At 34.9% G+C, this 17,601-nt stretch overlaps 1 protein-coding gene across 1 annotated transcript in view; it reads right to left on the bottom strand.

Annotated features, from left to right (window-relative positions):
- The window catches only part of LOC111058607 (tyrosine-protein kinase Dnt-like), a 74,298-nt gene extending 59,871 nt beyond the window's left edge, over nt 1–14,427 (bottom strand). Inside the window, exon 1 of the mRNA XM_039443832.1 lies at nt 13,970–14,427. Within this exon, the coding sequence (XP_039299766.1) occupies nt 13,970–14,102 (133 nt within the window). The 5' untranslated portion in view covers nt 14,103–14,427. The remainder of the gene's footprint in view (nt 1–13,969) is intronic.
- Between the last annotated feature and the right edge of the window lie 3,174 nt (nt 14,428–17,601).

The raw sequence follows: 17,601 nt of genomic DNA, 5'->3' as shown, positions 1-17,601 counted from the left end.
TCACAAACCTTGATAACTTACTACCAAATACACTCAATACTGCTACATGCTACTACAATACCATCAGGTTTTTTATATACCGTTCTTATACAGCGTATTTACTAGAATGATGTACATTGTTTTAAATCCCAATGGGGTAAAATACTAGAAGAGTCCATACTTTTCAGAGTCTGTTCTAATCGACAAATAAGGAAGATTTTCAAATGACAATAGCCACTACCTCCGTAAACTGTTTACGGAGGTAGGGCAATAGCCTATGTTCCTCCTCATTTAATGTCAGCTTTCTATGGAACAGTACCCAAAGAAACAACACAAGAGCAATTAAAGATCCATTAATTTATTTTGCATTCATTTGGAAATGAATACCATTTAAGGCAATTTCTTCATTGTCAGTCTTTGTTTCGTCCATGTAATAAACTGGTCATTACAATACCTGTTAAGGAAGCTTGAGTGAAATGAAAGTAAAACATATTGAAACCGTGTCACTCTATTTCAATCATCTACAGTACTCTTTAGCAGTTGAAGTAGAGCACAATAAGGAAATATTCTGCACTATGAAACCAGTAGTGAGAAACAAATTAGTGAATGAAATCGGGTAGAAAATAACATATTCAACGGCACAAGAAAATTATTTTCAGAACCATTTCTACACAAATGTATATTTTTTACAACATTGCACCTCACATGAATGTGAGTTAAAATGAAGAGGCACCACCATAAAAGAGAGGATAAACAATAACTGGAAGAATCTGCCATAATATAATGAGATTTGATTGATAGAGGTTTCTTATCAATTTTGATAATATAATGTTTGTTGTGTTGTATGTGTGATTATGAATGATCATTATTTTTCTCTACTAGAAACCTGGATGTTCAACACTTCAAAAGAAGGAAATGTGAATTATGTCAATCTATCCATTCAGTCGCATCCTTCAAAAACAGTGTATACTAGAGATTGATAACGGTGTAACAACAGGAACTAGTATCTTAAATGGTTTAAGATGATTGCAAAAGATGTTTACTACAACATCACTTTCACCAAAAATTGTACAAAAGTATACAGCCATTTGTTAGCAAATCTACCGCATGGGATGAGATAATATTTCGGAATATTTTCAATTCTTCATGATTTCATTGAGTCAAGTTTTCAGTTTTTCAAGCTTTAAAATGGATCTTTGCAGAGCACGGGTAACCTGCTAGTTGTGAATATAGGCTTCTTTCATCTTGGAAATTTTTTGGATGATTTGAGTCTACATATTTATACTTCTTCACCTCTTTCTCTCACAACAAAGGAAACTAGGCTCAACAATCCAAATCCATCCAAAATTTATACTCGTAAGACAAGTTCACTGTACAGGAAGTGAACAGCCTACTGTGATTACTGTATAGAGGAAAGAGAGAATTAGCAGAGAGAGGTATGTCGGGCGATCAAAACCGAAATCGGTGTGTCTTCTAGTCTAGACGAGACACGAGAATGGTGGAGTAAGCTCTGTTTGCCGGCCGGCATACCAAAGCCAAATCACATCCATCCTTCCTTGTTAAGAAGAACGATTGGAAGGATAAAGCAGGAGAAGGAGAGAAAATGTTTGGGAGATTTTTTTGCCGCGATGCGAGGCTTTATGAAGGTCGAGGTCGATGGAGAAAAAGACAGAAGTACGGAGTGAGTGAGGAAAAGAGATCATCTCGGGTCTCTGAACGCGCTACATTCGCCTTCTTCATATTTTTCTCTTCTTTTTTCACTACCATCAGGTCCAGTCTTCTTCATCGCCTAATCTCCTTCACAATATTTCTTTTCGCCCCCTTTTCCTTCTTCCTTCAATTCCACCTCCTCTTCATCATCTTCTTCTTTTTCAACATCATTATTCCAATCTATTATTCTTCCTCCAACCCCACTGCCTCCACTTCTTTGTTCTTTCCATCAAAAGTTCTTATACTTCTTTATGATTCAGCTCTACACCACTTATTCATATTATTAATTTTCTGATACTCTTCTTCTTTCTCCATTACTTTCTTTTCGTTCTTCCTCTTCCTTTTCTACTTAATCATCACCCCTTCTCTCTCTTATTTTGCAGCCTGGCCGTACGCTATAGCTAACGATATCGACGACACAATAGATCCGTTCATCCGGCGATAAGCACCGACCGACGCAACAAGCAGGGAGAACCGTTTACTATAGCATAGTATAGCACTGAAAAGTTAGCACACTGCTCCATTCCATTTCACACCTTGGAGAATAAACACGCAGCCAGCACACTCACACACACGTCACGGTTCCCCCATTCAACAATAATTTCCACAGAATTTGGTCTGTTCACCAGCGGACAACAGACGAACAGAAATCATTGTAATGTTAGGTGAAGCTGCGCAAGCTGAGAAGGTTCTCTAATCCAGCAAATCTGACGGCATCTAGAAGTAGAAATGGGTCTGTGCTGTACAGGATTTCGCAGTCAATAGATAAAATGAATGTGGAATTTATTTACTACAGAGAATTGTATAACAAGAAAGAAATTTGTGCCCGACTTGGGGATCTTAGTCTTTGCTAAATATGAGCTATTTGTAAATCTACTATATGAACAAGGACTAATAATTTTTAAGGACTGAAAATTTTGTGAAGTGAAAAACTTAACATATTTTGGACTATGTGTAACCTTATCTAAATTTGGGAGAGAAAAATAAGGTAACCTTGTGCTATTTGATTATGTACTTATTGTATGAATGAATGAATGAATTCAATAATTGGCACCAATTGTAGTTTGTTTAAAAATTGAAGAATTCAATTATCTATCAATATCGGGATTTTAAAGAAATGAATCCCGTAGTAAATGTTCAAAATAATACGAGTTTCACTATCCCTCAGTAACCACAAATAGGAATAATTATTTTGTACTGAATGCATAATCAAATACTAGAAGACTAGATGATTCTACATCATGGGATTTCTCGAATAAAATTGAATTCTTTATTCATTTATACAATAATTACATTTTCAAAATGATAGGGAGAGGAAAAATAAGGTAACCTGGTGCTATTCCTCTCCCAAATTTAGATAACACATAGTCCGAAATAGGTTAAGTCGTGTAGTTCTTCAATTCACAAAACTTTCAGTCCCCAAGTATTTTCACAAAGTAGATTTTCAAATTTAGATGCTTCAAAACTAAACATAGAAGAAATATTTCACATTATTATGAATAAAATAGGAAATATCGACATTAAAAATATAATTTTGAAGAATTGCCGAAAAACAAACTTAATTCTAAGAGTACAGCTGATCTTAACAATTGATCTGAATTGTTGAATGAATTTTCCTCTTGAGAACTCAAGACATTATTCAGATAAGGTTCGAGAGTAATCTATTATAGGCTCTATGTAGGTATTTCATCAAACAGTATTCTGTTTATTTACATTCACTATTCTCACATTATCCTCTGTTTGGTAATGACCACACGTTTCAAGGGTAATAAATCAATTAACCTATTCATGAGGCGAGTTGCCATCATAAAACCTCGGAAAGTGAATGAATGGGTGCAGACAGATGTAGTGTACCGTGTGTTTTGATCCATCCAATCAATGTTTGGGAACATTTGTTGTGAAACGAGCCGAGCACTAATTCCGACACGATACGGCTATCTGTCCACACTGAATGGTACCTACTCGCAAGAAAAGGATAGACGATCAGAGGGAGAGAAGACGACTGAGATGAATTGAGTTGATAGTGGAAGAAGATGGAGAAAACATGAAGGAGGAGGATGATTGATGGAGGAGGACGGAGAGGAAGGAAAAAGATGTCGATGAAAAAGAAGGTGATGAAGAAAAAGATGATGATGATGAAGAAGAAGAGAAGAAAGGAAAATAAAGAGAAGAGGATGAAGGAGGAGAATATGAAGAAGAAGAGAAAGAAAGTAGGAGAGTAAAGAGAAGATAATGAAGGAGGTGAATAATAAAAAGAGAAGAAAGGAGGAAGAAGAAGAAAAGCATCAATATTACAGTTTGAGCAATATATATATATATGCTAGAGCAAAACGATAGAGACAGTTTGAACAAGGCGTGACCGATGTGAGAGAAGCAGTGGCTCGCGGATCGCACTGAAGCTGTGAAATGAAAGAAAGGGTGAGAGAAGGAGAAAGAAAACTGAGAGCAAAAAGCAGAGGAGAGCCCAGAGAAGAACTGGTTGCCAAAGGGATTTATGAGAGGATCGTGACCGAAACCTTGCTTCCTCTTATTAACACTTCTTGACGGCCCTTCATTATCCAGCCATCCCCTCTCCTTGTCTTTTCATTCTCCTCCTGTTGACAGAGCCGACTCTCCTTGTTGCACCCCTTGCATGTTCGCTAAAGCGTTCATTTATGTATTGTTTCATCAACACCTTGCTAGACAGTAGTTAATCCAGCCAACACGCACAACTATAACTGTAGATTTGATTCACAAGAAAAAAGATTCTGATTCTCAAAAATATCTAACGAATAATTATTGTTTACTTTTGGCAATGACTAGGTTGTTGGAAAATACCCTCCATAAAGATATAAAGTATGACATGAAGTATGATATAATATATCAAAAGTCCTCACTCCTACCCACTGTGCTAAGGGGGTGGGGTTGATTTGAAAGTACTGTTTATTATCGCCGATTCTCTTCTTCTTATTCATTAATGATGTATTAGATTATGTGGGAGATGGTATAGTATGAGTATGATATACAGTAAGATATAATAAAGACGTACTGTATAAGTTTAAAAGTACTCAAGTTTACAATTGCAGTGAACTTGAGAAAGTAGGCCACCAAAGTTACTGATAACTGGAGTAACAAATTTTATAAACAACACTGTATCAACAGAAGTATTTGCTTTGCTGCCAAAGAAGTGTTTACTCAGTGTTATCTCCATTATACATAATACCTGAGTGAGCTCTAAACTGCATTGACAGAGCATGTATACATCTATCTTCACCTAGTACAGAGCTGGATCCTTGTCTTGTAGCTGTCTCCAGAAACGCTCCATAACTAATCCAGCAGTAGCTGATGTACACACAGCCAGATAAGAGAATGTCCCAGGTGCTTACGCAGTTCCCGACAAAATTGTTCCCAGAATAAACATAACAGCCTGTCAAGTTTTTATCTCAGAACAGGAACGAAGTCCCATTATCACAGTCACATAAATTCGACTGCTTCTTTCTCATTTAATATTCGTCTCAGAAAAGACAAAGAGTTCCTACGTTGAATCCTATCTTATAAAACCTCAGTTCTATAAGAGAGCACAAGTAATAAGGATTTCAAAAACTCTCAAAACGAAAAAGAATGCTTCTAGAGGTAAACAATATACATAGGCCTATTTCAATATTTTAACGACGTGCTTCTTTTCTTATGTATGGGAGAAGAGCCGCACTTTGTAATGAGGTCTGCTCAAGTAATCGAGTACGGCAATAAAATCAAATTCTTAGAAAGAGACTTGAATTTCCAAGATTTGTTTTGAAACTTTTTTCTCGATTATTAAAGTTAATTTTGTTATTTGTTAATTTCTTAGAAAGAAATTTGAATTTCCAAGATTTGTTTTGAAACTTTCTTCTCGATCATTAAAGTTAATTTTCTTTAGAAATTATAGCAAAGATTACTTAGGAAATTACTAGGCCTACTTAGAAATTGATGTCTATCATCAACTTTGGTTTATCCTCTGACTCAGAGACCACTTAAAAAAGAATAGTTCATTTTTCTTCTATTTTACAATAGTAAATCGACTAAGTCGCCTATATGGCATGTTTATATGAAGAGGTGGAACGACCTAAACAGGGATATCCACCAATGGAATTAGAACCATAGAATATAATCTTAATGAAAAGATTTTCATCTCAAGCTTATTGCACAAGAATGATTAGTTTTATGTGCAGTAATCAGTCATATGCACATCAATCTTGAGCAACTGAAGTTCCAGAAATCATAAAACCTTAATAATAAATCCAATCCTGAAACTGATCCCGAGCGTGTAAATGAATTTATATTCATGATGAAACGAGCGAAATATAAGCAAGTTAAGAAGTGAAAGCAACTGCAAACAGGGTAAAATCGACCGCTTATTTAGGGTATAACATGGATGCTTTTAAAAAGCATCTCGAGTTCGCTTAATTAAACTTGCAAGGACGGCGCCGGAGCTGCGGCTACAAAAAAAGGCTGTGGCCGCCGTCTCAAGTGGTGAAGGGAAGGGGGAAACTGGCTCGTTACTTTCTTCCCCTGGCGGGGAAACCGAGGGGCATCAGTACAAGTTTGATTATTTAAGGGGATGAGTTGAGCTGCGAGGAAAATTCAAGAGGGAACAGTGCCAACGGGATTTCTTCCTCGATATTCCACATTTCCCCTCCTCCACAATGCTGTGAGTGGCCTCCTCGCATGCTGCGACTTGCTCCTCGCTGGTCGATACGCTACACCCCTCCCCCTGACCCTTCGCTACCCTCACAACAATAACACACTTTCTCCCTCACACACACCCCTTCACTCAATACATTCATATCACATTTCTCTCATGTTTTGACAACATTTCATTTGGTCCTGCTTCAAAATGAACCCATCGATTGTAACCCTTTAATCCAATCCAGAACCGACTGTACAGATAAAGTGTTGCAATATAGAGTAAGGTGTTCTGAAAATTGCAGATTCAATTTGGAGATTAGGGCTCACAAAGAGGCTGGGTCCTTCGAAATCCCATTCTATTTTCGATTGAGTGGCTTGATTGGACAGTAGCTATCGGCAATACATCTAGAATTTGAGGCTCTTCTTGTCAGCCAGATTGCAATTTGCAATGACATCTGGAACTGGGAATTTGTGAATAAAGAGTATTTGTAAAAACTTATATTTTAAAGCTTGAATATTGAGGTTTTTGGAATATAATATAATATTCAAAAAGTTGAATTCCCACTTTTAATCGAACATTTAATCAGAAATCAATCGTTCATTGCAATGCTATTTCAGTTGATACGAGACTTGAACGACTACGAACCCCGTTATGTTCTGATAGATTGACCATCACAGCCATGTGATTTAACTGAATAATCAGGAATGACGAAGGGATTGGTGTTTTTTTTTTTTTAATTTTGAATTAAACTAAATTGAGACATTTCAGAGAGTGAATTGCATGTCAAAGCTCTAATTCTGTTGATAATGAACTGGACTGTATTATTTTAGTTCAGTGGATTGACGCGAATTTATTGATCTTTTCTATAATTGTATTGAAGCAAACAGTGACTCCCAATGGATGCAATCATGAATGTAAGGCAAAGGAGCGTATCAAGAGACATAGTCATAATCGAAAACAAAGGAGCTACTGTTTACGGCATCATTATGATCATCATCGAGCCGGATGAGGGTCGCAACTAAATTGGACGGAATGAAGCGTGGATGCAGAACGCACGGGACAGTTTTATCGGGCACTCAAACTATAATCGAAATCCCGGAAAGCGGTAAAATCGAACTGTGTAAGCAAGACAGAGGAAGGCAGAGGACCAAGATGGAACACCCCTGCTACTGAACCGTGAAGTAAATTGAGGGTGGCAGAATTTCCAACAGCACACCTCTTCCAATTTCGAGACCCCTGCACCCCCTCACACCACAGACGCCCTACAGCTTATCTCATTGGACAGAAAGTTCGAAAGGAGAACGGTGCACTCTCAAGGTATTGCCTTTTCTAGAATTGGAAAAGGAGGTAGCAAAAAACAGTAGCTCTCGAGCAACCCCTCTTCAAAACCTAACCTATTATCTAATTCAGAGTTCACATTGATAAGTTAGATGCAAGTCACAGTCAAAGATTGGTTCTGTATTGACAAAACTTACCAGAAAGAATCGTAATCAAGAAGTGTTCTGAGCAATCGAATCATAAATATGGTTACTCTACCATACCTTGTCAAAAGCGTCGATAAAATATTATATTTCATTTAAAAATATTTTCTTATTGAAAATTATAAGAATAATTCTGGTTGAGTAAACTGTTGAAATCAATTGGCATTCTCATTTAAAATATTATTATAATTGACTAATTTTATTTTTATGATATTTTGTAATTGTATGTAATTATGAATTTGTATAAAGAACAAATCAATTTAAAAAATGTGGACATTCGTTTGCAGAAGACGGTATTTTATAATACTGGCAGACTGACACTACATTTTTGTTATTCAATAGTCTTCTGTGATAGTAAATATACTCAATAAGTGAAAATATTGAAGATTTATAACTATCAAACTAGAATACAATAGCCTCTGTGATTTTGAAAATGTGTTTGATAATAGGTAATCTAGATTATATGATCAAAAGACTGGATCTCAAATTCACATCAAAATAATTATGTGAAAACATAACAACAATATGAAACATCCAAAGGATCATCCAAAATAGGTTGCTTCGAATTTCTAGATTTTAATGGGTTATTGTTCATTTTAAAAATAAACATCTTCTATCAATACTGGACCACCGCCAGCTGCAAATTGCACCTGATTGGCATGATTGATGTGAGAGAATTTAGATCTATACACTTCGCCTGATTGGAGAGTGCAGAGTGCATTATACTACACAATCTTGTTGAACGATGGTGATGTTGAGTAAACGGGCGGACGGAGATTGACGATCTATTGAGCGCGACCGAAGAGGTGTGTGATTCGAGAATGTTCCTGTCACGAGTTAAGCAAACAATAAACAGCAACTTGCTGAAAATCGTTTGCACGAGCTAATATTGGTTGCTGCTCTGATAAAAGCCGCCAGTTCGACTTAAAGGTCGAACTAATTCACGATTAATCGGCTAAGAATGCAGCCAGCCGACGATGCGGCAGGTTCTTCCAACAAAAACATAGTAAAAGATCTTAACAAATTTCCATTGGCGGATGGAAATCCTGGAAAGAGAGGAGGTGAAGTGAGCCGGCGATCAGATGGCTTCACGGATGGGCGAGCCGCAGTCTGCATGAACACTTTCCGAGTTCTCAAGTCTCAGGCTAAACAACGCGCTGCTCAAAACTAAGCCGGCTTATTGCTGCATTTCAAGCACAAGTGTTTGGCAATTGAAAAAAAAATTGGTAGCGTCAGTTCTAAATGTAATGAAATTACCAATTCAAAACGTTGGAAGTGCCTCAATATTATGATAAGACCGTAAGACGGAAATTTTTGCAAAATTCATTTTTTTTTCAAATTATAAAACCTGTCAATTCATCGAGGTATATATTCATTTATTATGCTCTTTATGATATATTATTTACATTCATATAGGCCTATTACTATTTTTTTACATAAAATATTCAAGTGTCCCCACACAGGGTAGCCTGTAGGCTACAAAACAGAAATTAGTAGACAATATTGTATTAACGTTTTGGGATGGATTTGTTTGTTTATTTATTTGAATAAAGAAAGAAAAGTTGTGATTATTCTACTTTTACCAAACATTTGAACTCAGTATACAGAGAAGGTTATTATAATGTTATTGCTGGACCTTTGAAAAGTATACGAACACTGAACTTGAAATAGTTTTTGCAGTAATTGTTCTATACGAAATAAATAAATTAGAATTTTATAACGAGATAGATAATATTGAAGATCGTGAATAAAGTAACAGTTGAAGAAGATTGTGTGGGAATTTACACAACACAAGTAGCGGTTTTTAAATATTACATTTACATAATGCAGTACAGTAAAATTGGTGTACTATGTAGGTAGATTATAATGTGTTCAAATCTTCTTCCTTTGGAACAGAATCACCAAAAAGCGTTGAATCTTTCATTAAATTCTACTGTCAACAATAATTAAAAGTTATCAAATAAGGATGGAATGGTTTCTCAAATTTTCATTGACAATATTTATCATTCCATCATTCATGATAATATCAGGTAGGCTACTTATTAAAGTTATAGTGAACAATATTCTGTAATTATTCGGAGGTCATATTAAAAACGTTTAATAATGTAAAAAACCAAGAAATTAAAACGAAAAATCACAGAATCTGTGATTCTTGGGAATCTGGAAGAGTTTAAACAAATCGTTATTTGTCTTTCACATTAATTGAATCGGACGTTGAATTGGAATTGAATTTTTCTATTGAATTGGACGTTTGAGTTCGCTCTTAGCGCTGTTATTCAACAGTCGCTAAATCTACCACAGTACTAACGATGACATGGATCGACCATTACAGCTGATGAATGGAAAATTTACAATGTTCCCTATGATTGAACAAAGAGAGAGGATGTCCTGAGAGGAACTAGACTATTTATAGGGAACCTATTTCAAGGAATTGACAGTAGTTATAGCTCAATAGCGCGTGAGGAAATGGGCATACGCTTTGGAGGGTTAACACTGCAACTATGAGGGAGGAAAGTATAGATAAAATAGATTCAGGAAGCCTGGAGGATGGCATAAATCGTAGGACCCTTGGAGAGGATATTCTGCAGCGGCTCTTTCAAAGGGAGGGCGTCCGCCCTTATCGCGAGGTACAGGCGGGACATTAACTACAAGTATTTTCTCACACTTATCGGCGTGTCAACTGCTCTCAAATGTGGCGTATATTTTGGAGTTTTCCGCATAATCCTGAAAATAGCCCACCCAAGTATTCAAAGTACCCCTTCAAGGGTGCAAATGCATAAATTCAAATTGGCTACAGAGGGTGAAGAGTTATGTCAGCCTACATGATTTAAAATTGACATACACAGTGCAAGTTAGAATGGTTTGTAAACAGTTATTTTCCAACAACAATCGCATGATCGCATTGACATTATTGTCTGATTTTGTCTAATATATGTATGATCTAATAATATATATTCTTGGACAGAACTTTGAACTTTAAATCTCCTCAGTAAGAACATATTAACCTATTTTTTCGGACACTTCATTATTTATCAAAATTTGGGAACAGAATAGTTTTGGGCTATGCCTGTTGTTCTATCCCGATCATATTCATATGATTTGTAATTATATCAACGAATAAATAAATCTGATGTTTAAATAAGAATTTTATATTCATTCAATAGTTACTGATCCCAAACCACATAGTTTTCCATCCTAAGAAAATTTTAATGAACCCTACTTGGAGTATGTTAATAAATATTGCATTATTTTTATTACAATTCCTATAAGTCAATTTATAAGTCTATTCATCTTTATTTATTTTGCTTCTTAATTTATTATCTTTTGTTAAATTCGATGAGAGAACGTGACTAAATAACTGAACTTTCAACGATTTATTTATTATAACGATAGCCTGTAGTGAATGATTTCAATTCCTCCTTCTACATCCTGAGCTGGATAGATGACTTAAAAAAAAATCAAGATGGCAAGATGACAGGTCAAACGACAGTATATTGTCCTTGTGTGCATCCAAATACTCATTGACTGTAAAATTTATCTATTGAGATTTTATTACAGATTCAAGTACTCTAGGGCTACGAGAAATGTCAATACATAAACAAGACTTCAATACCTTCGAGGGTGGTAAACTGTTTCACAGGTGGGATAATACAACAAGTAATGGATTTTCTTCTAATTCTTTGGGGGTCTAGATGGAATACCACAAAGACAATACGATAGACCAATAATTATTGAGATAGACCTACGTGAAAATAGAAAACCCAAATAATGAAAAGAAAGCTGACCAGTGTTGTAGTAATTTGTGAACTGATTGGAAAATAAAAACAAAGGACATAAATCCACAATAGTTAATGGATAACATCATTCAAGGTTCTAGTATAGCTAAACTGGAACGCAGTTCATGTGGAGGTTTTCTCTTCTCACAAGGTGCACAAAGGATTCAGTATGTGACAATCTATTTAAAAGTACGGGAATGAGAAAACACAAGACAGAAACAATTCAACTGTCTTGTTTCAATGACTGGATATCTATTAAGGACATTGTGTCGCCAATTGTCTTCAGGTCAGGCGATGCACAAAAGGAATGGAAGTAAAAAAGCTTTGAGGGAAAAGAACTATATGCCTGTCCTGTCTATTTTATTCAGTGGATAACGAATAACCCACCCTCATCACCACAGACACAAAACGGATACGGACCCACCCTCGCTCTCCTATCAGCAGGGGATCCCCGGTCCGCTGGGTGACACACCACTATCAGCCCTTTGCATCTCTAGCAAAAGGAATGACATGTACATGGTCCCAAACGAGGACTAGAGATGACATTCTAGCTAACTTCACTTCTCGTGACTTGGGTTTAGCTGATTGTATCACTCCACTCCACCACACGCTGGCCACAAAAAACGCTTGAAGTCTTGACTGACTTTGCCTTGACTTATCGCAGAGAGAGCAACCAAAAACAGGATGACGAAAGCCAATACAGGAGGCTTATCAACGGAATTTTGGCCTTCTTTTGACCCCCAAACACCAAATACATGTTTTGCAGTCGTCCTAAATAAATAGAAAATAGGACACCCAATACTAAAACATACAGGTCTCAAAAATGACGGGACTAATCTGGGATGTAGAATATAAAAAGAAATTGAACAACAATAGATTTTCAAAAGAATATCCTACATGGAAGGAGTATTTTACCGAAAAATATTACACTCTATAGAAAAAATGTTTTTTCAGTATAATGATAACACAAATAACAAGCATCGTAAAATAATCAAAAGAGCCGATAAGAAAATCCATAAAATCTTTTTAACGAGTGTTTCCAGCTGAGATGCCAGACATGGAAATTTGAAGATGAATTCTAGAAGCAATAAAAATTTTCGGCTTCCTAAAAAAGATTTAGTATCCTCATTAAAAGTGGCATGAGAATGAGAAACTGCTGGGTTCTGTTAATTTTTTATTGTAGTCTCTTACAATCGGGGAAAGTATACGCAATCTTCCAATTTATTGATATTGAAAGCAGATTTTTAATTTATAAATGCTTCATACATTATAAAAATTGTAGGTATAATGATTGAATTTGGTGAATCATATAGCCTATAATTAATATGAGATGCAATTTGTGAAAAGAATAATTTACAATACCTACTTCTTATTGATTCTAGAGGCAAAAACAAAATACTATTTTTCTTATAGATAATATAGAACTAACAATGAAAGTTTCCAGATAGAAAATCAAACTTAGAAAGTGTACTGAAGTTGAATAATGGTTTTTAAAAAACTATTTTCAAAAAATGAATTACCTATAGTATTGTATTAAAGTTGATGATTAGTAATACTAGTTTCTTGCAATAATTCAACATATAAATTACAAAATAATATTATGATTATTATATGAAAACAAAAATTAAATATTGTCCAACAGAGAAAAAAGCTAGGAGATTCTATGAGAGAGTACCTACTATCCAAAATAAAAAGCTAAATTTAAATTAAAATAAAAAATATATGTTTTAAATATTAGAAACATTATAAATAAACATTAGAAAGGAATGGAGCTTGCTAAAATTGATTTAATAATTGCTCATCTTAATTTTTAAGAGCATATTCATAACATAATAAAAATCTATCACAGTGAACTGTTCAAGTTCCAATATTAATTAAAAGAAGTTCATGGTTCTGAAACTTACTAAGCTAAGTTTTCTTGAGTGTTTATATATGTGTGAGTATTACTGTACTTATTTCATTATTCAATCCACATTATAGAATCTTTATAATACAGAAACAATGTATTTTTCAACATTAATTTGAAGTAAACTACACTTTAATCTGTGTTGTACATGATATCACTCAAATATTAAATTACCAGTTACTATCCTTTTAATCTATCAAGATTTATACTTATAATCTTTACAATGAGATAGTTGAATATTTTCCAGGAGATGCAATTAAGTTAGATTACTTTAGACCTCTTGTAAGTGAAGAAATTGTTGGACTTATAGGTTATTGAAAGCATTTATAGGTTAGGTTTTCACAACAAATCACAAATTGATTATAAATATGAGTATTATACAAGTAGATGATTAAATTATTGGTATTAATATTGAGGTATTTTGAGATTAGTCTATTTTATTACAAAAATAAGATCAAATAGTTAAACTTACCAAGCAGTTGGCGAACTTCGATTTGGTTCAGGTACAGATTGAGTCTGGCCGAAGCTGGAAGACAACAAAACAGCATGCAGATCACAAATTTCATGAGAAAAGCCATGGCACGTAAGACAGACAGCTTCTCCATTGTCAGTTTTACTACAAATTAACATCGAATCGTCTAAAAAACTGTTAAAATCGGCGAAAAGTTGATAGAAAACAGTAAACAGCGAACAAACATAACCTCACACGCACACAGCACCGAATTCCGATCTCGTTTGAGCTGAGTTGGAGTCGACGGCCGCTATGTTGGGTTGTTGGCGCGTGTTGTCGGGAGTGGGGCGCATCACAACGAGCTTGTTACGAAGATTCACGATCTTCACCGAAGACACCCGAAAGGTGGCCACCACCATCAATATCATCTGCTTACCTTCTCCAGCATAAACGGATGTTGATTTTTGTTGCTTTCACAGCCTGTAAATTTGTATGGTATGTGTGTTCCTGTGAGCGTGAGAGGACTCTTTCGCACGCGCATCATAGTCACCCTGCCATTAATCTTCCTTCAATTTTCCTAACGAGAGGCAATCAAAAATAAACGATTCATAACAAAACTTCAAGATTTATCTATTTTTCTTTTTATGAATTTTTTCTGGATCCTGGAGGAGTAGAGAAACGTTTTAAGTGGAATCCGAGCCACCAACGCTAGTTTGGTGTGGTCATCAGTCATTTATGTATTTTGGAATACATTGTATCAGGGCATTTTGTACGTTTTTATGATAAACGCTTTATGATATTTTGATGACTTTCGGAATCAAATTTTATTTGAAACCTAGATAGACGTTGCTCAAGAATGTCAAGCCCTATTACTCGTATAAGAGGATTTCAACTGGCTACAATGTTTTGTACTAATACATTATGTTGTGAGAAGTAAATTACCTTTTGAATGCAGAAAATAAATGGATTTTGAACTTCCCATCGTCCCAAATAATATTTTCTGATTCAATTTCATGTTGATTAACTTACTTCTTATATTCCAGCCACGTAAATAAGTTCGCATAATATGATAATGGAGAAAATTTTGTGCATGAATGTTTGGGTGATATAGAACTGGGTTCATGACCAGTTGCCGAAAACCGACTGTTCTATTACCACAGTTAATTTGGAAACAGTGATCAATTGGGCTCATAACACAAATTTGTGACACTATCAGGAATCCCCTGTTTTCGGCAACGACAAGTATCAAGTACTCTATATAATAACTCATGATCCTGAAATGACAAAATGGAATTCATCTCTGCATTTCGGCATGATTTTAGTGTACCATCAATGCATGTGAGGCTTTTCACGATTTTTTCAAGTAATTTTTATCAAAAAATCTAAAAATTATTGTATTTATAAAGAGGATCTGAGGGTGCAGCTTAGTTACATTGGCATCCAACGTTTGATGAATCTCAAAAGGTCATTACAATAGTCTAATAAAATGTTTTTTGTTTTTTAAAAATAAGTAATTTATACACTGCAAATAATCAAATTCTAATCTCAGTCATCCGACTATGCACGGGTTCAGCTGTACAATCTTCTAAAACTTTTGTGGAAATTCAAGTTAATGACCAGTGTGATATAGTCCAATGTGTGTGTTAATGACCAGTGTGATATAGTCCAATGTGTGTGTTAATGACCAGTGTGATATAGTCCAATGTGTGTGTTAATGACCATTGTTCTTTTATTATAGTCCACGCTACCAAATAAGAAACAATAGATTATCATATTCATAGTCCACTGTACAGCCTATACAATAGACTATACATCAACAGAGACTACTTCAGATACTGTATGTCTGAATTTTTTCATAAGTACGCTTGAAATCGACGTGTACCTAGTTTTTAAAACAACGTTGAATCAAACCAGTTCTCTGAAAATAATGATAATTTTCGAGTGTTGTCTTTCATTTTAAAAGTATTTTCAGCTAAAGACTGAGAGGTATTCGATGAAAATGTGTAGCTGATGAAAATCATGATAAAATTTAAAATATAAAGATCGTTCACAAAATTATAGGTACTAACTAATCTATTCATTAGTGACCATTGCGCACTCAAGAAAATGAATGGATTGGAAGTAATTGATTAATTACATGATTAATATCATATCCAGAGTTATTATTATTAGGTATGGAAGGAATGCCGTGATTCATTATTGTCTTCTGTTTCGTAGAAAAGTCATCTCCTGGAAACTGACAACTGTCATTCATTTTTGTAAATGACCAAGTTATCTATCAATGGACTGAAAGCTAACGGACAGCCGTTTTACGTTACAACAGTGCTGTGATGAATACAATAGGCATGGTAAAAGGGATGCCACAACAACACAAGTGACAGTTCCGGAGAATGTTATTGAGAGATTTATGAATGGACAGGTCACTGTCATTCTTGCAGAATTCCAGGAGCCGTTAATTGGTCACGTTTCCAAAATGTCTCACCTATAGCCTAGTAGTAATTCCTGAAATTTCGTGTAAATATTGGCGTCAGGCGTTTCAGAAAAGCTTGAATACGCTACTAAATGGAAGGTATTGGAGCTATGAAAGTAAAAATGAAGAGGATTTTTTCAAGTATTTGGATTAAGAAAGATGGAAATTGACAGGGCTTATAATATCAATCTATAAAGATCATCTCTATCTATTTATTTATCAAATAATTGGAGGTACCTTTAAAATTGTTCATCATCTATTGCATATTCCCTTTATTCTATTTTTCCTGCAATACAGTAAGCCTCTAATTTGTTTCGTGCATGATAATTGTCAAGTATTTTTTGGTTATATACATTAAATATTATTTACAATAAAAATAATTATAATAGAAGATAATTTCATTATTGTTTTCTTCCTCACGATTAAATGTAAATTCTAACAAGATTTATCTGACAGCCACATACTGATATGAAATTGTGCTTTCACCAATCCAGAATTTCATTATAGTTTCCTTCAATGTTATAAATTGTATTGTGCCATTATTGAAGTATTATATGGTGCGATGGTTACTTGTATTTTATGTTATTTGCTATCAGTGAGAGTGAGAGTGTATGAGTGCTTGATGGATTTGTGGAAAGCAGAAATTAAATTATCTTGATCCTCTTTACCTTACTAACTTATTCATTACTTACATTCCTTACTCACTCACTTACTTCATGCTCATTGACTTTTGTGGAGGTTCGTAAATCGTAACCCACTTAGAGCCATGAGTTATTCTTATCACATCATCAATCCTCTCATTAACAACGCTCAAGTCCAGGATCTCCTCAAATATAATATTAGAAAACTTCGTGTAAATATTCTGAATATTATAAATTACTTGAACTAATTTTTATAAACAATTATTTTAGTGTTTTTCACCATAATAAAACTGTAGTAAACCCAACTGGAACTAGAAGTTATACCGTAACTTATAAAATTACATTCACTCAAGTTAGAAGCTTTTCGTAACGAGGAAACAAACAAAAACTACTGATAAGACCCCAAGGTTATTGATTCACTGAAAATTGGAAACAGTAAGAGCCGGTTGCACAACAGCCGGTTAAATTTTAACCGTGATTAATTCCACGAGAACCAATCAGATACTCCTTCTTTTTAAAAACGCTTTCTCTGATTGGCTCTC

Source organism: Nilaparvata lugens, chromosome 1 (genome assembly GCF_014356525.2).
Source record: "Nilaparvata lugens isolate BPH chromosome 1, ASM1435652v1, whole genome shotgun sequence".
Taxonomy (NCBI): domain Eukaryota; kingdom Metazoa; phylum Arthropoda; class Insecta; order Hemiptera; family Delphacidae; genus Nilaparvata; species Nilaparvata lugens.
Note: the sequence above shows the minus strand (reverse complement) of the source record. Positions and strands in the feature narration are given on the sequence as shown.